The sequence below is a fragment of the Vespula pensylvanica genome, chromosome 8, assembly GCF_014466175.1.
Source record: "Vespula pensylvanica isolate Volc-1 chromosome 8, ASM1446617v1, whole genome shotgun sequence".
Lineage (NCBI taxonomy): Eukaryota > Metazoa > Arthropoda > Insecta > Hymenoptera > Vespidae > Vespula > Vespula pensylvanica.
Genome location: NC_057692.1, coordinates 2,668,619 through 2,693,502, shown reverse-complemented (window position 1 = coordinate 2,693,502; position 24,884 = coordinate 2,668,619). Strand labels below are relative to the sequence as shown.

The following is a 24,884-nucleotide window of genomic DNA, read 5'->3' as shown; positions in this document are numbered from 1 at the left end:
TCTCTCTCTCTCTCTCTCTCTCTCTCTCTCTCTCTCTCTCTCTGTCTTTTGCTCTGCTTCCGATAGTCCAGCAATTTCGAGATTATCGGTATGCACGCGATTTGCCTCCTTCGTTCGATGCGAGGAAGAGTGATGGAATAAAACGATAGATATTACGCGATAGTGCTAAGGTAAGTTATTGAATTTTTATTACACTTTTTAGATGAAAAATTCTAGATCATTTCTTGAAGTAATTGATTTTTTACATCAACTTTCTCGATATTTTTAATTAAACATTGTACGGCAACATCCGTTAAAAATTTCCATAACTCGTTCATAGAAGAGAATAATTTATTATTATCGCAATGACAACGTCAAGATAGAAAAAATATATTATCGACAATTTTTTTTAATGAAAAGGCACATATTATGATGGTTCATATTATAAATAGACATTATAATGGTATATGGTTTATTTTTCAATAAAATATAATAAAGTATTTTTTTTATTGAACTATTTTTTTCGTAATTGAATGTAATTTTTTATCATTTGAATGAAAAAGAGAGCAAAATGAAAAATTATTTCGACTACGTTTTAAATGCATACAAGAATCAATATCGAACAGTAAAAATGAAAAAGAAATGACAATATCGCGTTCCATTTCTTTCTTTATTTCTCCATTTCTGTTTTTCACCATTCCCTTCAACCCATCCTCTTTGACTATCCCTTTTTTTGTTAAAAATGCAGTATGAGGGAAGTTGGTCTTTGAGTTAGCCGGTTTCTCGAAATAGTTCTCATTATTACAAACGCATTGCCTCGTCCACGTCGTTTCGTTAGTAGCTTATTGTGTTACATATATACAAGGTGTACTATATAAAGCCTTGCAACGAACTATTATGTCGAGAGCTTTTAAATTCTATTTTTTTTGTGTATGTGAAACGTTGAGATTCGTTAAGGTATCCCTTGTACAATAAACGTACCATTAATTATTTTTCTTTTTTCTATTTTTTTTTCTTCTACAACGACGAAAAATGTCCGTTCATATAAAAAATATTCTTTTCGTATACCTTCTTCTTAGGAAAAAATGGAACAAAAATTATATTCTATTCATCAAAAATCTATGTATCATCAACTTGCTCTACATTATATAATATATATCTATGTAAAATAACTTTTTATTTCTTTTTATTTTTCTTCCTTAAACAAAACGTAGTAACGCTTCAAATGGTCCACCTTGAATAACGAATATCTGTACCTCTATTATTTTACCTCCACCCTTTCTTCTGACTTTTGATAGAGTTGAAAGAATTCTAACAGACTCGCAATTCACTTGCCACTTGCTCGTTCCCTTTTATCAACATTTTTTCTGTTCCCTCATACAATCGTGTTCCCCTTTGATGCGTTTGCCTTACACATGCTAGTCACTTTATAATTGAATATGCGCGCGTTACACCTAACTTTCGACCGATATGTTCAAAGGGCTAATATTAAAATTGGAGCTCGTTCGTTAACTTTTTCTTTCTTCTCGTTTCTTTCTATACTCCGGTTTCGACGCTTCTCTTTGCTTTTATCGATTTTGTCGTCAACTTTATTTTTAACAAAAAATTCGACGGTAAAGAGGTAATTCAGTAAACAAGGCAAAGTATCCAAATTAGTAGGGACGCTGGTTTTCTTTTACGATAACGGCCAGCATTATACGAACAAGATAATCACGTGAAATTTTTTCTGAAATATCTTCCATTTCTAAAATAGAAGATATTTTTATTATATAAATGTGGTATTTTCGTAAATAAATTTATTAAAAATTTTTGCACTCGAAGAAATTTAAAAACTTCTTTCCTTTTATAATAATAAATAATTTGAAGCAAGTTGAAATAAATAAAGATACTCCTGTTATTATTTGAATAGATATATAATAAAATATAATACAATAATTATAAAATAAGATAAATCTATGTAATAATTTTATAATAACATATATACATATACATACATATATATATATATATATATATATATATATATATGATTATTAATTTTTGACGAGAATATTGGGACATCTTAGGAAATAAATAAATAAAAATCACAAAACTCTCAACGAGAGAAAAGTTCTGCATGGATGGGCGAGGAGTAAAGGGCTAGTACGTTCTATGTAGTACGACTAGCAGGAAGCGAGTGGCTTTCGCATTCTCGCACATTCAACTCATCTCATCTACCATTTCTACCCTCTTTCTTCGTACTCTGACCCTCCCTTCTAAGTTCACGTCCGGACGATGACTAGCCTGCACATCGCCTTCCTCATTATTCTTTTTTTCAATTTTCACGACGCTCTCTGCGTGCTGGCTTCTTCTCTTTTCTTGTTTCTTCTCTCTTTTCTTTTCACCCCTCTATGGCGACATTCTCGAACGTGACGTTGAACTGATGCATTCTTTTTCTTTCTTTCTTTCTTTCTTTCTTTCTTTTTTCTTTTTTTCTTTCTTTCTTCCTTTTTCTCTTCTTTCTTTCTTTCTTTCTTTTTCTCTTTTTGTAGTAGAACTTTATCAAATGCAATACTCGTAAGATATTGTAAAAAATTTAATTAAACCAATAACTTCTTTTTGTTTTTCTTTCTTTTTTTTTTGGAGAAAAGATACAGACATAAATTTAAACAAATATAATAATGAAAAGCTAAAGAAGGGTTATATTTATCTTACAAGAAATTTGTGCTTTTAATAAATAATGACCAATCGCGTAGGTTCAATCGTAAATTTTTACTATGACATTTATCATTAAAACACCTATCGTCGATAATTCATCTGCCAAAAATTGAAATAATAAAAAGGTCTACCCTCAAGAGAGAAAGTCAATATTTATGCGAAATATCATAATAAATCGTGAAACATTTCTCGATGTATCGACGTAACTTTCGATCGAGAGGAGATGTGTGACGATAATATCGAGAATATATTTACAAATATCGATAAAACTATCCTCGATATAGAAACACGTTCTTAAATAATTCACCCGAGACATATTTATATTCGTTCTATCTGAAACAAGTATCATGATATTGAAAAGTTACTTTCCTTTTTTATACTCTCTTTCTTTCGAAGCATCCTTTCGAACGTACTAGAGAATTAAATTCAAAGTTAGAGCGTAAAAGAGACGGGCTAAAGGGCATCGAAGGAAGAAAGGGTCGAGGAGAATTGCGAGGGGGTGGGTACTATGAGAAAAACGCGATGGAAGGTGGGCTTTAACTGGTGGAAACAATCTTCCTCGTTGTATAAGATCTTATAGATGTGTCGGTGGTTAAAGGCGTCGTTACCGTTGGAAAGTACCGTGTTCCGTTTGAACTACAACCATTATGGTGATGATGAAAACAATTATGCTTCACCGGTGTGCTGGCACAGCTCGAAAAGTAATTAAGATGGCGATCGAAGAAGACCGACGGCTTACTCCTTCGAACCTGAATCTTGTAAGGAAAGAACATTGCGTTTTTTCTTTTTTGTTTTTTCTTCTTCCCCCCCTCCTCTCTCTCTATCTATCTATCTCTTTTTTTTCTTGCCTTTTTTTCATTTCCACAAGAAGAGTCTCATAAATATTTATGAGAAGTTTCCGTTTCATTAATTTTCTGAAATATTCGAATAAACTCATGATTTCTCTTGTAACCTTCTCTACGCCTTTTATAATAGTTAAGAAAATTACGTTTCCTTTAAATACAATTTCGATCAATCTCAAAAGAAGCACACGGTGAAAAATTTGTCAATTATGCTCATAATATATTATTAATTTCCGCCGATTTGAAGATGACGTTATTCGTTCGGAAGAACAAACTCGAATCGTTAAAAATCGACTTGAAGTATCGATTTTCTGAATGCATTCTTAACGTCTAAGTTATAAACTCGTTCAGAGACCGAAGAAATTTGAAATTTTCAGACGGTATACTCCGCCGTCGATCTACCCCTATTTCCCCCGCTCTCACCCCCACCCCTAGAGGGGGTCGATGACATCTATTTTCAGAGGTTATAATTCACCTCGCCTTCCAGCCAGTTCCCTGTGGAAAGTTCTCAAACTTAGATTAGCGATTCAATTTAGGTCGCTAGTAAATCATCCTTAAAATCGTTTTTTAATCGGGACAATGTGTAACGAACGAAAACGTCCGCTTTCCTCGATCTCAAAGAGAAAAGAAGAAGCGTTACCTTTTGGCGTTTCTCTCTCCTCGACTTCCTTTCAACTTCCTCCAGTTACTTGTTCGGCTCGATGCGTTTGCTCTCTTCTCTGCCACTCTGGCACTCGTTCAAACACCGAGAAAAGAATAATAGCCCCGGGAGTGACTATACTAACGATGCTTTTCGTGAACGTCTTGCTTTGAAAACACAAGAAATAATTCCTTCATTTGATTCCTATATCTTATCCATGATCGAATCAGAAGAGAGAAAGAAATATGATATTATGCAATGTTTTATTCTCTATTGATCGATCTAGAAGCCGAGAGAGTAAAATATTATGTATAAATTTTGAAATAAAAAGCAATATGTGATAGTAATGAAAGTTGCTATTTTCAAAATCGATAAAATAGTTTCGGGAATTATACCGGACAAACAAATCAACACCAGAATATTTCATGTATGCGCATTAGTATAGAAAAATAAATAGATATACATATATATAAAATAAGAGATGGATAGATAGAGAGAGAGAGAGAGAGAGAGAGAGAGAGAGAGAGAGAGAGAGAGAGAGAGAGAGAGAGATTTAGAATATTAAGTGAAGAATTATGATAAAAGTTTTCTTTATGAAAAATAATCTGCGTTTCTAATAATACAATTTCAAGCATTCTCTTGATGGTAATGGAAGAGCTTTGATGTTTTCCTGATGGAATCTTCCTTATCTTTCTTTTCTATTTTCTTTCTCTTTATTTTCTTTCACGTTTGTTCGTGCTGGCCATGCGTTGCGGTCTTTATGATATAATTAATTAAGACGACGATGTCGGAAGAACGAAGGTCAAGAATAAGAGGCTTTCTACCCGAGATATACTTCGGTACTATCTTTTGCTGATATTTTCCTCGCGATATATTTCTCGCTAGATAATTCTAGCATTGTTGATAAATGATAACCGAGCTCGTTGTCCATTGCCGACCGGGAAAAATCCGATATTGAATCTAAAGAATTAGTGACTCTTTTTTTTATTATTCGTAATATATATAACTACTTTAAACAATAATTTTTTTATCATTGCGCTTTGTATTGCATTGTATATCGTATTATACGTCGTCGTATTAAATTTTTTTTTTTAATATATCATCCATCATATTTCCCTTTTCTTGTAAATTAAATACGTATATGAATCGGAGTATTTTTAAATGAACGTGTATATGTACGTAAATCTAGAATGTATGATACATAAATATGTAACACACACACACACGCATATGTATTTTATTCCATGAAACGTAGATAATACATATATCTACTCCTTCTTTTTCGTATCGAAGAGATAGCACGAATTATATTTAACCAATCACAAAAACCATTATTTTGCGAAATCCATTCGACCGTAAACAATTTATTTTTCTTTTCTCCCACATTAATTCGAACTAAAAAAGAGATAGAACAAATTCCAAAATCCCCGACGTTTTACTCGTACCCGTACGAATATCTGGCGTTTCATTTGCGAGTAAAAGTACATCGAGTTCACATAAATTTTGAGAAAAGCGACAGATATTTTGATTTCGATCGTATCGAGGTTTGCAGACTAAAAGTATATTTGTCTCTTTATCAGGGGATAGAGACCAAAATACATGAGAAGGAGAGAGAGAAAGAGAGAGACAGAGAGGAAGAGAAAGAGGCAGAATGAGAAAGAAAGAGAGAGAGAGAGAGAGAGAGAGAGAGAGAGAGAGAGAAATATATTGAACGTAGAATGTGAGTAGAGTGGACATTCGCGTCAAAAGTCAGCCGAACTAAATTGATGCACGAGCACTCAGTGTACTTACCGTTTTTCAAAGTTCCCAAAGTCGAGTAATTTGCGATCGCACGTTTGTCTTCTTTCCGGAGAAAAAGGTAAGGTAGAATATTTTTGGTCGAATGAAAGAAACGCACGGACTGACGACGAATAAAACGAGGAAAAAGAGAGAAGCTCTGAGAGAATGAAAAAGTGAAAGATAGATAGAGAGAAAGAGAGACAGAGAAAGAGAGAAAGAAAGAGAGACGAAGAAAAAGTTTTTGGACCGCGAACTAATAATCGAATCCCTAACTTTTTGTGAAATTGGTTTCAACTCTCCTACTCCCTCTGTCTTTTCCTTTCTTTTGTTTTATCTTTAAATACTTCGGAAATAAGGATTTTATTCTGTCTCTCTCTCTCTCTCTCTCTCTCTCTCTCTCTCTCTCTCTCTCTCTCTGTCTTTTCTTCTCTCTACCATTCTTTTTTTATACCCTTAACTATCTCTCGTTATAAAAATACAATATACATAATTATTCATGGAAAGGACCTGGGAACGAGCAAGGATTAATAGAATATCATCTACAAGATAAAGAAATTGTCTTTGTAACCTGAAACCATATAAGAAGAGACAGAATATTATCAAAAAAAAAAAAAAAAAGAGAGAGAGGAAAAAGAGAAATGAAATTATCTTTAAAATAAAACGTTTTTTTTTCGAATCTTGAAAGCTATCAAATTGATTGAAAAATCATAAGTATTATAAATAATTAGTATCTGCTATTGTACTAAATAATTGACGTAATATCCTTATCCTAATAGCTTACGTTACTTATCGATGCATCGATCGAAGTCAGCCGCTCAGTCTTATTATGGTATCGAATGAAACGAGCCGAAGGCAGAGTGCAATTAGCTTCGATACGTTCCATCCACAACTATCCTTTATCGAATATATTTCGAGTAGATCGTTAATTACCAATGATAACAAGGATTTTAAGTACCATTAAGAAGAAAAACAAATGGAACATTTTGTATGTTAATTGGAAAACTCAAAATTATATAAACATAGAAAACATTCTTTATATTTAATACAATTTAATTGATTAATTTAACGTTGATTTAATTAATGAAATTTCCGAATAATGTCAAATGCATCCTGATGGTTAACCAATGTGCAAATATAATTCGAAAGCTTATTAATTTAATAATTGTTCCAAGATCATTGTTTAATCAATCAGTTACGGTGAAATCGATCCGGAGTATCGTGGAAAACGCATTCCATCGGATTTAATAATGCGGTGGGTTCGCGTATCGCGCAAATGAACACCCCGAGGATCGTGAGGAGAAGCTAGGTAGGAGAGCTCGAGGCACTCTTGTGGTTCGGGTGCCACTTAGGCACGACTCACGACCCGTTGCAGCTGTCTCGCCATCCAACTCGACGATGTACTTGCGTTACGCGTAACAGAGAGCTAGAGGAAGCTGAGAGAACGTTCCTTCGGTCTGACTTGAAGATCGAATATCCCGACGTTCATTTCCTTTGATAATGATCGCTGATATTAATAAAGATCTTCCAGATGAAATAATACATTATATGTATATTTAATTATTAATAAAGTGCACGCTTTTGTTATTATTGACGGCGAATTTTTGTCAAATAATTGTATAATTGAGTATTATCATTAACTTTATATAGTAATATAATTAATAATCATTGAATTTCTCATTTCACGTATATAATTCTATTTAATATTAATAAATATATTTAAAATTTAATTTAATGACTCAATGATAATAATAAAAATGATAATCGTATCGTAATCAGATAACAATCCTTTGTTGTTTTCATTCGTGTAATAAAAAAAAAGAAGGAAAAAAGAGAATGAAGATGAGGAATAAGGGCGAAAACGTCAACGTGAACGTAAAGTTTTACAGTTACATTTACATCGTACGATCTAGTTCCAAATGGATCGAGCTATTGGTGCTTTTGTATTCCACAGTCTTTGCAAGGGAAGCAACGAGCCGAATACTTTGACGCGAGTACTCGTAGCCCGCTTTGCCTCCCTCTTTGCATCCGTTTCCGGTTTACATTTACCTTTCGATGTTTCATTGTCGAAACGCGAACGTGCATGCCGCGATACCGGGTGGGGATAAAAATGGTTTGACCTAAATACGAACGAAGGGAGAGGGTCACCTCGAGCGAAAACACAGAGTGCATTTTTTGGATGCCTCCATGGTCTCGAATGGTTTCGGGTGCCAAGTGTTTCGTTAAACTCATCCCAACGAGTTTCTCTTTTATTTTCTTTTCTTCCTTCGGAAGTAGACTCACGTTTCGAAAATAATACGGTCTGGCAGAGAATAAAATGGCAGCTTTTCGAAGGTAGTACCAAATTTTATCCCGATAAGAGATCGTATAGAGAGATATAATTTTACTTTCTACTGTCTCTGTTCTTTACTACATCAATAAACGAATAAAACATTGAATAATGCATTAGAGTTTATATAAGAGAGATAAAACATTATCCGTAATCCTATATTATTAATAACGAGCGTTTTTATTCGTACAATAAAAAAAAAAAGAAAAAAGAAAAAAGGAGAACTAAAAGGCAATACACCTTTAATGTCAAAGAGGAAAAAAGATTATCGTTTACGTTCGAAATAGATTCCGAGTTTCGATTTTCTCAAAGAAGTGGATAACGGGAAGAACTCGTAGAAAGAAACGAAAGAAAGGAAAGAGAACTGGTATTCTTTCTTCCGTAATCGTTCGCCGTTCGCTTAGACGAAATGTGGAAGAAAAGAACGTTTCTTCGGGGATCAGTGAGCAGAGAAATGCGAGTGTTTACGCGGTTAGATGCACACGCGGATAACACAAAGGCGTGGGCGCGCATATATACTTACTTCTGTCATTTCACTTGGAACCGTTCATTTCTATCTTCTTTATCGTGGTATTATACGTTTTCATTTACACCCCTATGAGCGTCATTTTTATCACGTTAAAATACGTACAACGATATAACCTCATGAAATTGTTTTCTTATTCTTTTTCTCTTTCCCCTTTTCTCTAGTCCCAACTGTTCAATAATATGAATCCAAGTTTGGATTGCTTAGATAATGATCCGATGATAAAGGGATAGAGGAAAAAGGAGAAGATGCGATTGATTTCTTTTTTAAAAAGATTTGTCGAAGTTTCCTTTCTTTTCTTTTTTTTTTTTCTTTGAATGAAACTATGTCAATGATTTTTATAACGATGCGATCCTTATCGCAAAGGATACTATCAAAATGAAAATCTCTCGACTTACCCATAGCAGGAGCGTAGATGTTCAAATATAGACAGTCTTCACTTTGGTTTCGCAAATGAGGTAGCAATCTTCTCAGATATTCCAGTCTTCCTTTAGGCATGCGCTCGAGAGCCTCTTGCTCGATCGAGATGTTTGGAAGTTTTTGAGGACAAACTGGACCGACCGAGTCCGATAATCTGGAAAGATAAAATTTTTATACAATATCTTTTCGTTGTTCCGTTTATTTCGATAAAATAGATGCAACAACGAATGATAAATTATTTATGGATGAATTATTTTTCATAATAAGAATAATAGTGATAATAAAAAAAATATACATTGTTATTGATTAAAAATAAATCCAGTCGGTAAGGTAGATTACTATGTCATTGATATTTAATTACAGTACACTGTGTGTATGTTTGTATATGTTTGTGTATGTGTGTGTGTGCATATATATATATATATATATATATATATATATATATATGTAATAGAACAGTCTACATATATATTCTTATATCTATATATTTAATTACAGTCACAGAAATCTACTTTATCGACTGGATTAATGGATTATATAATATTATATATATTACAACAAAGAAATACATATGCATATGAATCGTTCATTGATGATATTTATAAAAGAAAACACTATATTATCATTTTTAGAGTAAAAAATTCAATCATTAGTTATCACCATTTTTAGATCGATCTAATAAACGTAATAAATGTAATAAATTAAATATCGATGATATATGAATTTAATTAACATTTACGTTGCCTACTAATTTTAGATAAAATATAAATGTATGTCACATTAATTAGTCTTTTAATGGGACTATTATCTCAACCATTTCGTATAAGGATCGTAAAAGACTCGAGTTCGTGACAATGGCCTGTCGTTAAAAATATAAGAAAAAGGAAGAAAATAAATTTAATAGCGATCGTAGGAGTACGTTCGATCTCGAGTTACAGTATTCACCGATATTGGCGAGATGAAACTCAAGAAAGATATGTTGCACCCGCGTGGGGTTAAATCTTTCATTATATCATATCGTACATAAAATAGGAGTGTATCGTAAATATTCGAAGAAATTGTTAGGAGGACTCATTGCACGTAAGCATGAATCATGAATTTGTTCGCTGGTTTTACTTGAATATTTGGAGACTCGATGAGTCTATGAAGGTTGCAATTATTAAGCGAAGATTGTAAGAACCGATAGCGACGAAACTTCTCAAAATTGCTGTCTTCCTTTTCAGTACATAACTTGGAACATAAATTTAATGCTGAATGATTTACTTGCGTGAAGTTAACTCGGTAGTTTTCAATTTTCCAAATTGTTGAATCCTTGCCAATTTCTATCGGTAGGGTAACGCATCTACATATATTGTCGCGTTTAGAATCTTGCTTGGATTTGTCGAGAATAGGAATGGAAGAAAATCTTTCCTCCCGTTACATTTTTATTTAAGAAGAATTCTTTGTTTAACTTTAATTAGTTACTTTATCATAAATTAAATCCACGCAATTTATATGTTTAATAAAATTTTGCTCGGTATATATGTACGAAACGATTCGCTAATTTTTTCTTCTTAAATCCGACTCTCGTCAATTTTTCATAGTTGCCGTAACTGAAGAATGTAAATTTGAAGTGAAAATAAAATGGAAAAAAGAAAAAAAGAAAAAAAAAGAGGAGGAAAAAGAGAAAACGAAGAAGAAAAAGAAAAAGTTAGAACAAACCTGACACCTTCCCAAGGGCTGGGCGCCCTTGTTGGAGAGAATCTGTTGCTCCCAACGGGTGGTGTAGCGTAGGGTATTCCAAGGTAGACGTCGATCGGTTTGAGGAACTTTGCGTTCTCGAAGGACCTGATCAAGCCCTGAACCTCGCCGTAGCGAGTTTGCACGATCCGCGGATTGAGCTTACTCTTGATCGAAAGGGAATAGGCGGTTGGCTGAGCGATCAGGAGGCAAAGTAATAACAGCGGAAGGAGTTCCATCGCGAATCGAATCTCGCACGGCGACAAGCGGTATCCGCTATCGATCACCGGCCCACCAAACGATCCCTCTTCATTTAGCCACCGTGGCACAACGACGATTACCTGCCAAAAGCGATACAAGGACCCATTGCCCTTGCCACCTCTGAAAAAAGAGTTATTATGCGACGTCAGCATAATCGGTTTTTTCTTTTTATAAATAACTCACTCTGTATATTTATTTTTATATACCCAGGTAATACGTTCGATCTTTCTGTTTAGACGTTTGATAAAACAAGATGGAATTTATTATAGGGGAACTATTGGAATTGTTTTTCTCTTTTTTTTTTTTAACTCGCTTTCACCTACGTATCATTTTTACGTATTTAATTAAAATTTTATTTATTTAGAAAAAAATTTGGTTTAAATGTCCTGCGAAAATGATTGAATATATTTGAAAAATTCGAATTTCTTATTTATTTTATTTCCACGTCACAGTCTTCTCATCTTCTTTACTTATCAACTAAATTACTTTATATCTTCGCGAACTTATCAAGATTCTATTAAAAATATCCTGCAAATATTTCAACTATTTTATTTTTCCCTCTTTTCCCTTTGTGCCTCCCCAGTCACTACCTATTCTACGTGTCTCGAATTTATTGCTTCTCTCTAACCATTCTTCCCTTCCCTCATTTTCTCGAGGAGTTATCCTTCTCAATATGATTAGACGATAATACCGCAGTATGCGTGGTTTATGAGTCCCTGCGAGAGATAGAACTTGGATGCCATGATAAAAGCCTTGAAGAGTCTTCTCTCTATGAAAATCACTAAACTTTGGATACTTAGAACAACGTACGATGAATATTTTGGAAACGTTAATTAAACCGTCGAAGAGAATGATTATTAACAAGTTGGAGAGGATATATTGACTGGTAAAATAATTTACAAAAAACTTTATACGATAATAAGCCGAGAAAGTAAAGTTCTAATAACGAGAAAATAACGCGTTCGCGTTAGATCTCTAATGACGTTGAAAGGTTACCGAAAAAAAAAGAAAAAAAAAAAGGGAAAAGACATTTTTTTCAAGGGGACTATTAAATCGTGCATTTCGTCGTATCTTTCCTCGTAAATTCTGAGAAGCGTGGAATCTTGGCCGGGGGCAACGAATTAACGCGTTCATTACTCACCAAGCTAGGTACCTGTCTTATATCGTACTACTAGACGTTTTCATATAGCTATAGATTGGTTCTGGTAGTTATCGGTGAAAATTAATCAGTCTCTGACAAAATACATCTCTCGTATCGATTTATATTACAGTACGTAAGTCAGCAGGCAATTGGTAGATAACTATTTATAGGGTAAGGTATTTCCATATGAATACACTCGAATCTCATAGACTTGTATACGCATAGTATATCCGATATTGAATCATTATCCTTATGTTATAAACATTTTAATATTCGAACACTCTTTTTAATTGTTCTTAAAAGAAAATAATTTATTCGTAATTTTAACAAACTTTTGTGAAATATAACTCTATAACGACTATCTTATTTTCTTTTCTTTTATTTTCCTTTTCATATAGTGTAGACTATGATCTATATATGATCTAATAATTAATATTTGTTCTATGATAATATATTCTTAGATGTCTAATGATCTATAAGCTTACAATAATCACACATTCCTGCTAATTAATCAAGATAACGTAATAGGTACTCATTAGAGTAGGTGATAAAACGAGGGGTAAAGTGATCGATGGAGATAGGGGAAGTGGGAAGGAAGGAGTGTCGAGCAATGAAAGGGAGGAAGATAGAAAGGAGAATGTAACTGAGTGCACTCGTACGTGGAACCATTATGGAAATCAGTACTTATCGGCTCGGAAAGGAAGCTGAAAATTCAGCGTCGCGTAACAGGATCACGTCTTTCTCGTCGTCATTTGCGAGAAGAAGGAATGCTACGAAGGATCTTAGGAGTTCTCGGAAGAGAGAACGTGGATCAGCTATTTCGCACGTATTACTTTTCTTGATAATTTCTCTTCCTTATCGACGGAGCTCGATTTCTTTTCCTTATTTTTCATTTAATATTTCTTTCATCTTTTGCTATTTTCGATCGATCGTAACGGATCCCATGTTATTACATTACGTGACGAATCGCAAAATCAAATAATAAATGTTTATTCGTTTGAAACGAGATTTTAGTTGATTAAATATATTTTTTAACGTCAAACGATGCGTTCTTTTTTCCTTTTTTTTTTTTTTTAATTTAATACTCGTGATACACACGATCCGTTAGGCTCGATCGATTTCATTAAATTACTAAGCTTTTGTAATGTTTTATTTTTCGTGACTATTTTTGAAAGTTACTTCCAAAAGTATATTGGAATTATTCAATAAGTTATTGATTATAATGTTAAAATTGATATCATTTATTCGGAATAATTTAACTTTTTCATTACTACAATAGTTGGAAAGAAAAGTCTCTAGATGAATTTCTTCCGATAATTCGATATTTCAATAATCTTTATAATCGTTTTCATAGTCTTTCAAAGTTTAGTTCACCATCTGTTGGATAAGGAAAAGATATTACTTAAGTTAAACTTTGTTATTCCAAAACTTACCATTCGAGCCGATCATCGAGTTCAATTAACTGCTTCAGCTACTTCTATCGAAGATTTACCAGCCGTTGGACTCTCGTAATGGTGAGATTTTCACCGATAGCATCTTCGTTCTCGCACTTTTCTTTCGAACCGAACGACTTCCACCGTTAATCGCTGATCGATAGGACTTTGTTAATGATTTTTTCAGTCTCACGCCTACACGAGTTTCCCTTTGATTCATAGCACGAATCACTAGATGAGTCTATTTACGAATTAAAATTTTTCACGTTTGTCAACGTTTTTCATGATGTTCTTTGTTAACTTACTCGTCTTTCTTGTTTCATTGTTTGGCCGATCGATCGATCTTGAATAATTTATCACCTACTCACGAAATTCTTCTTAAGCTGAAACAGAACAAAATATTCCATTAAAAATACATTATCATAATTAATATAATATATATACATATACATACATACATACATACATATATATATATATATATATATATATATATATATATATAATCTGAAAATCTTTTTTTAGTAACTGTGATATTATTAGTTTGTTATTAAGATAATAAAAATATCATATTATTGGATTATTTATACTACTCTTGCGTTATTCAAACTTAAATGAAACAGTTATAGTCTCTTAATTAGGATCAATTCAAATTCTAGCTCTTTGAGGAAATTTTTATCTTCAAACCTACCATTAAGCTCAGAGATCTTACAGTTATCTACGTGTAGAATTTGCATAGAAATCGACGTTATATAGTCTCTTCGAAGCTGACTGTGAGAAGGAGATAAGAAATTATGAAAATAAGCAGAATCTATGAACGTGAAAAGAATTTGGAATAGGAACAGAAACGTTTGTCGTGTAGCCTACGATTGATAAAATCATTTTTTGATTTTAAGATAGTGCTCGTTGCGTGTTACATGTTAAAATTAGACTCGTGTGTGTTGGCATGATTAACATACATAGTTGATATTTCTTTAAAATAGAAACGACCTCGAATTCTTCGGTGCAAGAACTTCCTTCGAAGATAGTTTTAATTAGTTGCAAAGTCGTAACTTACAACTTGTTAGCTGGATTGAATGTCTTTAAAGAGATAGCTAGATCGGTGTTTCTTTTTTTTTAACATCATCCATTTATTCTCATATACCTAAAAGAATTTACAATAACGCTGGATTAAAAGCAATACACTGATCTATTTTATTTGCTCATATATCTTTCTCGTTCTTTCCTTCAGGAATGTTAATTAAATTTTTATTTATTTAAAGTCAATATTTTTATTCATGTTTAAAGCAAAAAAACTTAGATAATGTAAAACTTATAATTTCTACCCAATATATAACCATAGTATATTAATTATGACATATTTAGAAAAAATCAATCATTATATATGAAGATCTTTTTACGTAGAAAAATAATACTGATTACAAAAATACAAGGTATGTTAGAGTTCAACGTTCAAGGTTAAGAAGATGTAGAAGATTCGACTTTGTTAGAAACATTTCAACTTAATGTACTGACGTAAGAAAGATTCAAGGTAAATACGATAGCCTTGAAATTAATTAGTCAGCGTAGGATTTTACGTCAAATCAAAGGAGCTCTTTTCATAACAGCAAAATGACGTAGTACCTACGTATGTAAGTTCGTAAAGAAACTTCATTTCATGAACAAGAACGAAGGAAGATCATTAAGGGAACGTAGGAAGGACAATTACGTGGTTTATTCGCTCTCATTAAACTCTTATTAGTACGACCTACTCTCTCCGAAATAGACAGAGAAAGAGAGAGAGAGAGAGAGAGAGAGAGAGAGAGAGAGAGAGAGAGAGAGAGAGAGAGAGAGAAAGGATTACTCGAAAATACGCGTAACATTCGTGAAAACTCATTCGAAATTGATCGAGAGATAACACAAACGAAGAGATTATCATTGCGAAGAGATGGTAAACGTAATTAGCTCTATTCGAATGTAATTACTAGCCGAAGGGGCACCGAGATTCGTGAAGCTTTAGCCGTCATAATCGTTGAGCTAGTCGATACATTGGCTTGACGATGGAATAAGACGGTTCGTGCCGGAACTTTTCCAATTAAATTACTGTGGTTATGCTCGGTAAGACTCAACCTCGAAATAAATAACGCGATCGTCTCGTGGAAACTCGATCAGTGGAGAATCGAACGAAACTTTTGCTCGAGTTACACGACTTGAAAGTGATTGATAGTTCTCCCTTTTCTACTTATTCAATTTTTTTTTCTTTTCTTTTTTCCTTTTTTTTTTTTGCGAAATGATCCTCTTTCCTTTCTACTTTTCGATTGTGCGAATATCAAAAAACGATATTTTTACTTGAACTTTTTTTGTAGAAACAAATTTTTTGTTATGTTCTATTATCGTTTATATTTTCATTTGGTTAATTGTTGCGTTCTTTATTTACTTGTAGAATTTTTCATTGGAATATCCAAGGTATTTTTTCTCCTTTCTTTTAACTTCTGTTACTATAAATAATTGATTCGTTAGGATTATTTTTTGTCAATCATGTTCTACGTGAATGGATAAAAATAAGTAGGATATATTTGTGTATAGAGACTTTATCGTGATTTATTGAAGCTCAAATGACAACATTTACAACGTCGCTGCGATGATACATCTTTCGATAACGTTGAAACGAGAGAAATTATTTTGACGTTTAACACATGACCCGAGATAACTCCGTTTACCGAGGAACACCTAGTTTCTTTCTATCGTCATCAACCCTTCTCATTCTCCTTTTTCAATCTTTTTCACCGACGAACCATTATGGAAAAGCGCACAATCGATTTCTCTGTGCGCGAACGATCCGCGAAAAACACTTTACGATCAGTGCTCTTTAAGCTTTTAAACGCACGACCGAGACGATGTCAGGGACGATAAGCGACGCGATTTATCATCGGGCTAGCACTGCTGAGAAAAATCCGTGTCAGCCGTTCTTTCAAAACTACGACTATCATCGAGCTTTGATTGTATGCATCATGCAAGTCAGTTGAATATCTTTTTGATGAATTTCAGAATAACCAACTGTTTTTTTTTTCAATTTTAACAATCCTATTTTTTCATACATCTCGATTTTTCATAATTTTCCTTTTTTCTATTTTTTCTTCGATATAATACTATAACTCTTTTTTATTTCTTCATTTATCACATTTCTTCGTATCTATATGTTTTCTTTTTATATACAATAAATTATTCACATAACTGTACTTTCGAATAAGTTTGTGATTTATTGAAAAAATAAACGTCCTAATTTAGAAATAGTAGATTAGTACGAATAATGTTCGAATAATTTATGTCAGCTATAAGAACTCTTCCTTAACAAGGGATAAATCTGCACGAATACAGAACGTGATAATAAATAGTGAAACAATAAAGTGTTGACTGAAATTCGTTCGTTTTAGTAAGCTATAAAATGGTGAAGGATATGTACGCGCACGCAACTCTTGCTATAAACCATAACTTGCTTGAAACTCGATTAGTATGTAACTCAATAAATGAACGGAGCGTAAACTCCTAAGTACCTCGGGGAGCCTCGAAATCCGTGTAACTCGCGAGCACAAGCGTCAATATAATAATCCTGATCGATAATAAATATCAGTGGAACGATTAAGCAAAGATATGGCGAATGATTTGGCCAGCGATTATAACTAGTCAACGTGACGATGAAATATTTCGACTTAACGATTCTAATCAACCATAACTCCCATTATACTTTATTCCTCCATTTTATTGTAAATCTCTAAAGATTTGTTTTCACGATTTGTTTAATAATTACCCCCAAAATCATATCGTTTTAAATGAAATATTCTCTAGTAATTAGATCGGATTAGAAATAATAGCTTTCGAGATTTAATATCAGATTTATATGAACCGATAAAAATGATTGATCTCAAGGTTTCCTTGGGATCAAGGAATAATATGTATATTGATCTTGATTAACAAAAGGATCTTAATTACAGGCCCTACAAATAATGAAATTATTATTTTCTGGAAAATAATAATTATATACCTCTGAAATGTTGCCTGATAAAAACTAAAAAGATTAATATTCAATTTCAACAAATAATATTATTAACATTTATGATAAATACTTAATATAAAAGTTTGATATATTTTATTTCTATAAAGTTAGTCTCTATCTCCCTCCCTTCCTCTCTCTCTCTCTCTCTCTCTCTCTCTCTCTCTCTCTCTCTCTCTCTCTCTCTCTCTCTCTCTCTCTCTCTCTCTCTCTCTTTCTCATTTTGTCTATTTCTCCTCATCTTTGGTTCATTTTTCATTCGTATCTCGCGGGATGCCGTTTGAATTTCACGAAATAATTAATCTAACCGTGGAAATTGCTTTCGAGCTTCGGGAGGTACCTTCTCCATATTTGTCTGTACTCATGGAATTCGCAAAGCGACATACGCGGTTCCGGCGGACTGCCTTTAATCAGCCCAGTAATATGTATATTAGTGTGAGCTCGGGCTCTTGTAAACGCAATTAAACAGCGCCGTCATGGAAAAGTGTGAACTCTGAAAACAAGAAAGACAGAGGCGCGATGCTGCGCCAACTCTCACAACTCTTCTTCTGCATCTTCTTCTCGTCGACGTAACGTACCATCCGAACCGTGCCAAATTAAAACGTGGCTGCAAATTACTTCGCATGCTTTCGCATAATTTCATTCCTGTATTCTATATTATTATTACTATTATTATTTTTATTCTTCTTCTTTTTCTTCTTCTTCTTATTATTATTATTATCATCATCATTATTGTTGTTGTTGTTCATGTAGTTGTTGCTATTGTTACTATTATTATTACCATAATTATTATCATTAATCATCATCTTCATCGTTATCATCATTATTATTATCATTTAATTTTGTATAACGGGGCACGATATTTCCATTTCGCAGAACGTAATAATGAGCTAAGAATGAATATTTCTTAAATTAGTTTTTAAGTAACGTTACTATTTAATTGACATGTCTAACTTTTCTATTAAAAGTACATATGCAAATGTGTAGGTAGCAAGGCACTTAATTAACGCTATGCTTAACTAACACATAGGAAGCGTAGATTTAAAAGAACATAATTATTATTATTATTTAATAAGGAAAAATAGAACGCGCACACGGTAATAATTTGTCAGAAGAATTCAGAGAGACGAAGATGACTTTTTTTATTTTTTGTTTGTTTGTTATTAGAATTTTATATTTTTATATTATTTTATGTCATACTTAATACGCCACTATTTTTTCCTACTATTATATATAATACCGATTATTTATTGTTTAGATGAATAATTATTAATTATGTATAACAATTATGTATAACAAATTGTTTATAATAAATTGTTTATAACAAAAATTATTTTATTTATGAATAGGTGTATCTGTATGTAAAGATAAATTATAATACAGATTGATAAAAAATTAATCATTGAAATTATTTATAACAAATTGTTTATAACAAATTGTTTATAATGAAAATTATTAAATTTATTGATAGATGTATGTGTATATAAACAAAATTTATAATACAGATTGATAAAAAATTAATTATAGAAATTATTTATAACAAATTATTTATAACAAATTGTTTATAACAAAAATTATTAAATTTATGGATAGGTGTATGTGTATACAAAGATAACTTATAATACAGATTGATAAAAAATTAGTTATAGAAATTATTTATAAGAAATTGTTTACAACAAATTATTTATAACAAATTGTTTATAACAAATTATTGAATTTACGGATAGATCCCTGCACATATATATATATATATTGCATAAGATTAATCGATAAAAAAATGATTATTGAAATTTTTTATAACAAATTGTTTATAAAAAATCGTTAAACAATTATTATTGTTATGTAAAAAAATAGAAAAAAATCTAACCTTTAAAACGGTCTTTGTTTGAATTTTCTATGATTTTTAGTTTCTGAGATATTTACATTTAAATAAAAGTGTTCCCATTGAGAAAAACTGACCTAGATAATTTCTTTCATAAAGGCATTGACACAGTGACCTATATAAATTCCTGGAATTTACTCGAGACTTGTCAGCTGACCAACGTAAACCATCTTTTTTTTTACTACTACTACGCTTTGGTAGTATACACAGCTTTGGTATGAATGAATGACGAATAGTAATATTTTGAAGAGCGATATCTTCTGAACGGAAAGTCGTAGAGACATGAAACATAGATCATTTTAAAGGGGAAAATGCCCTCTTTCTGCATATGTTCTTAGATCTTATCATTATAATAAGATCGATTTATTCCATTTTTTATAATCTTATCACCAATGTATATATATACATACATATTCTCGACAAATTTTGAAGCCGATATATTTAAAAAGTAGCTATTTTATATTGTACTATTAGGTCGTTGCATTATTTCTGTCGTATTGTTGAATGAAATGAAAATCGTTAGAATTTATTATTTTGTCTCTATTTAATGAGAATTTATTTAATATAGGAATTTGCATATTTTTTACAAAAAAAAAAAGAATTTTGATATAAACGCATGAAATATGACAAAAAATATGCAGATACGTATCTACCACGATCTTTCAATATAGATATAATATCAATGTATCTACATTGGCGTACTTCCATATCGCGGGCATTTTTAATCATTCGATATATCAAACTCGAGCATACGCTCTCGAGACATCTCGCGTGCTCCTGTTAACGTAGACTATTATTACGATCTGAAGTACACATAGAGTCCCTGGTCTACCGCAAGCGAAATATCGTTGCACCAGGGAAAAGCTATTCTAGTCAATGTTGACTTTTAACCGTTGAATACGTATGGACCGTGGATATTTGCTACCCGAAGACGGTAATTACTCACAAAGTAAAATTACTGAAAACGAATTCGGTGATGGTGCGTATTTACGTATGCGATGACATGAATTATCCGCGAATAACTACAATTCCATTCAATTCTGGCTGTTAGAAAATTTGATGATCTTTGTTCAATAAAAATCTCGATGAAATACATACGTTTATTTTATATGACGAAATATAACAACATATGATAAAGGGAAAAAAATGATAAAATAAATAGTATCTACCTAAAAAATTTGTTAAAATCGCTATGCAGATGGATCATGAATTTTTTTAAATAAATATTATACGCGAGATCAATCTAGAACTGAATGTTTGTATTCGGCTAAGGTATTTAAAATTTCCAATATTTTTTATTCTCTGGACAATGAAAATTTTTGGAAAAATATGCGTTTTTTTTTGCATATTGAGAATTATTATTAGTCAATTCCTCGTTGCAGTTTTGACTTTTTCTTTCTGAGTTAATTATCTTACTTTGTCCGACAGTCGCTTCGTTATTCGTAATTAGTAACTAAGAGGATTCTAACGTTGGTGAGAGATCGCTGAAAATCATACCGAATGCCGGAAGCATAAATCGTCCTCTTTCGCGTTCCTGTGCAAAGTGTCTTCCTATTTTTTTTTCTCTCTGCGAGCGTACAAACGGCCTCAACTCAGCTTTTAATTAAGTTAATTAGATTAATTAATAAATTCGAGCTAACACGGTAGTGACGTTGCTTTACGTAAACGTCACTTTGTTACGATACGATAATTCAACGATCCGTTGAATTTTTTATCGATTGACCATGCTTTGAGTTGTTACAACTAGTTTGTCTAAATAAATATAATAATATAAAATGTGAACTTTGGATGATGTAAAAACGAACGAATTAGAAAAGTTAATTAGACTTCCAAAGCTTAAGAAGTATATATATGTGTATATATATATATATACCTTTATATATATACATATATATATACCTCTATATATATACATATATATATACATATATATATATATATATGTGTACGTAAAGAATAATTAAAATTCAATCGTTCATCCTTCTTTATTATTCTCCAAGTATGATATCTTATAAATCCTATAAATCCTATTTCTTCTTATATTAAACTTTCCAATATTTAGTCTGCGAACTATAGGTAGCTTATTTCTAAACTTTTGATTAGCAGCGTGTTTACGTACTACTGTACATACTTACTCTATATATCACTTAAGCTTGTTTAACGACAAAGTCGCTTCTTTACCCCGAAACTAGTAAGAAGCTCAGCGAAGTAATAAAGTCCGTTTGTTCATATTCTTATGTTTGCATTGTGAAGATTGTTCTAACTATTGCGAGAACGTCCGAGCTTAAAAATTTTATCTTGAATATGAACAAAAACAAATATGTCTATGTTATATATATATATATATATATATATATATATATATATATATATAAGCATATGTAACTGATTTGAATTTTGAAGGTGTACTAAAAAAAAATTTCTCCTTCAAAAGTTGCAAGTTGAAAGAAGAAAACGCACTGCACTAGTAAACGTTGCCTTTACCGGAAATACGTGGAATTTTACTCTAGGGACCCTTCTCTGCTGGACAACCTGGAATTTTCCATTTACTTTCCATTATTCGTTCAAATTCGTCTATAGACACATACGCACACTCGCACGCGCGCACACACATACGCATACACACATGTGTTACAGTTAACTGTTGGAATTTCCACTCTGACAAATCGAAACTGGACATTTAACCGCTTTTTGTCGATCCTCTCGTCGTGAGGTTTCAACGAGCTGATGTACGTACTGGTTTTCTCGTTAAGGTTTGCAAACGATCGAGTAGTTTTATTTGTTTCTAAAAAGTACCAAAGTATGCTTTCTATTTACATATTTCTTTCTTATAAGTAGCTATTTATGTAAATTTTTTCATTCTATCGTTTCTTAATTAACTATTCGTAATTTACGTATTTTTTATATACAATTCATTACGAGTATATTTTTTTCAAATTACAAATACTAATGTTTATAGCTATATAACATATCATTTAATATACTATATTATACTGTTTATATTATGCAATACTATATTATATAAATTGTTGACTTTTTTGTCATTTACTTATTTAGAATTTGGTGACTTAATAGAAACTAATATTAATATATACATACGTACATACAGACACACACACATATATATATATATTTTTTTCCTACTTGCATTCTAACTTTCTCTCTCTCTCTCTCTCTCTATCTCTCGCTTTTATTAAAAATGCATAAGAAAAATGTCCACCCTTTTACATAGCATCCCAAACGAGTGGATTATTCAACAATTCGAAGACTCATGATGCTCAACTCGCTCGCAGTTCCGAGTTGAAACTCAGTAAAGACGAAACTTGAGCGGGAAAGTAGCTAAAGTAAGAGTTAACAACGTTCTAAAACGAGCGAAGCGAGAAAAGGCAAAAGTCAAACGTGAAGTATACCATAGCGAGCTCTCAAGCATCGAGCCTATTGCAAAAGAGCGGAACTTGTTTGCCTACCTACGAAGGTGAAGGAGAAGATCCAGAAAGTTCTACTTACGATTAGAGTAATGTGCGAAATCAACCGGAATGTTAGTCTCCATTATTTATAGAAATATTGTTTCGTAAAATGCTGACGTAACTTGGAGAATGAATTCAACGCAAAGATATAAGTAACAAAAGTTAGTTTTTAGTTGGGATCAGATTTTATTTTATTCTAGCTATTCTTGTTAAGCCCTGCTCTTTCTCTTTTAATTCATAGAACTAGATAATATCTACATTAACTCCGAAAAGAGGTCGTATCGGATACACCTACGTGTATAAGTACATAGAGAACATTTTTATAGAATGTTTTTTATATTTCTGTGCGTAGAATTCGTTCTAGTATTAACGTTCACGTTTTACTAAGAGACTACCTATATGCTATACACATATATAATTATATTCCTCTTGACCTGAGGTATTTTTTACGACACGACATTTCGTGGAATTTCTCTCTCTCTCTCTTTCTCTCTCTCTCTCTCTCTCTCTCTCTCTTTCTCTTTCTCTTTCTCTCTCACTCACTTTGAACGACGCCATTTTGAAGTTTATTACTTTTACGCAGCGAGCGCTATCGATCCGATGACAGGTCGATGCCTGGTACGTACTAGAAACTGGATTCGAAGAGCACGGTTTAAATTTTTTAGTTCCAGGATAATACAACGAGTTGCAAGTACCTACTTAGATGACTATCGCTAACGAGAGTGACAAATATGTAATGTTATAGTAGTAGTTGGAAGTCGATCTACGTCAGGTTCGTTAAGCCGTTAAAATATCTTTCATATTTGCCAACTTGCCGCAAACGTTTCTCGAAATAGAAATTCCTGTCCGTCGTGTATCGTAGATCGAGCGTACAATAGAGAAGTTGACGTTTTCAAGGATTACCAAACGGAGTCTGTATGGTAGCCATATTGGAAAGAGAGAGGGAGAGAGAGAGAGAAGGAGAGAGAGAGAGAGAGAGAGAGAGCAAAAGAGAGAACTCGAGTGGACAACAATACTACCTTGATAGCGCAATCCTTCCACTTAGAGGGAGCCATGCTCGAGCAACAAACATCGAGTTGTGCTCCTTTCAATTTCATGCCTGGAAGAGGTCGGGAATTGAATGCCGAAGGGATTTACGAAAGTCGCGCATTTAGTTAGTTTTGACCTGTGCATCGTTCGAGAGTTTATCGTGAAGGAGATATATCGGCTTGAAAAATATTTTGTGGAAACTCCTGGAGATTGAAGAGAGTCTTTCTATTGTAAAACGAACAACGTGTATATCACCATCCTATGCATCCGCTTAGCTATCTCTATTGTATAAAGATTTACGACGTTCTCTAGAAAGTTTTCGTTAGTTTTTCACAAAGATTGAGAAATGCTATTTATTTTTTTTTATTTTTTATTTTACAGATATAGTACGTGGAGGATAGGTAAAAAATAAAAACTACAAGGATTATAGGATTGGACGGATATATACATAACGATGTTTATTTATTAGTTTTCAAGATTCCTTAAAATAAAAAAGGAAGAAGTGGTTGAGTACATCCATAGATATTTTATAGATGATCTAAGTACGTTGTGAGAAAAGTTTTGAGTACGAATACATAGATATTCTCTGTGAGTAGATTTTTCTTTTAGAAAAAAAACGGAAAAACTTAGTTCCACAAGTGTTCTCATATAGTATGAAGTTATTAGTATTATTAAATATTTTATTCATACTTTTTTCCCGACATTTCTGATCA

The 24,884-nt window shown here is 32.5% G+C and overlaps 1 protein-coding gene and 1 long non-coding RNA gene across 2 annotated transcripts in view; both read right to left on the bottom strand.

The window, feature by feature from the left end:
• Window positions 1–14,111, bottom strand: part of LOC122631388 (neuroligin-4, X-linked-like) — a 155,342-nt gene extending 141,231 nt beyond the window's left edge. The window contains exons 1-3 of the mRNA XM_043817036.1: window positions 13,764–14,111; window positions 10,911–11,309; window positions 9,188–9,363 (exon numbers count right to left, since the gene is read on the bottom strand). Of these exons, the coding sequence (XP_043672971.1) occupies window positions 9,188–9,363; window positions 10,911–11,167 (433 nt within the window). The 5' untranslated portion in view covers window positions 11,168–11,309; window positions 13,764–14,111. The remainder of the gene's footprint in view (window positions 1–9,187; window positions 9,364–10,910; window positions 11,310–13,763) is intronic.
• Window positions 14,106–24,884, bottom strand: part of LOC122631391 — a 64,165-nt gene continuing 53,386 nt past the window's right edge. The window contains exon 3 of the long non-coding RNA XR_006327697.1: window positions 14,106–14,146. This is a non-coding gene — a long non-coding RNA (uncharacterized LOC122631391). The remainder of the gene's footprint in view (window positions 14,147–24,884) is intronic.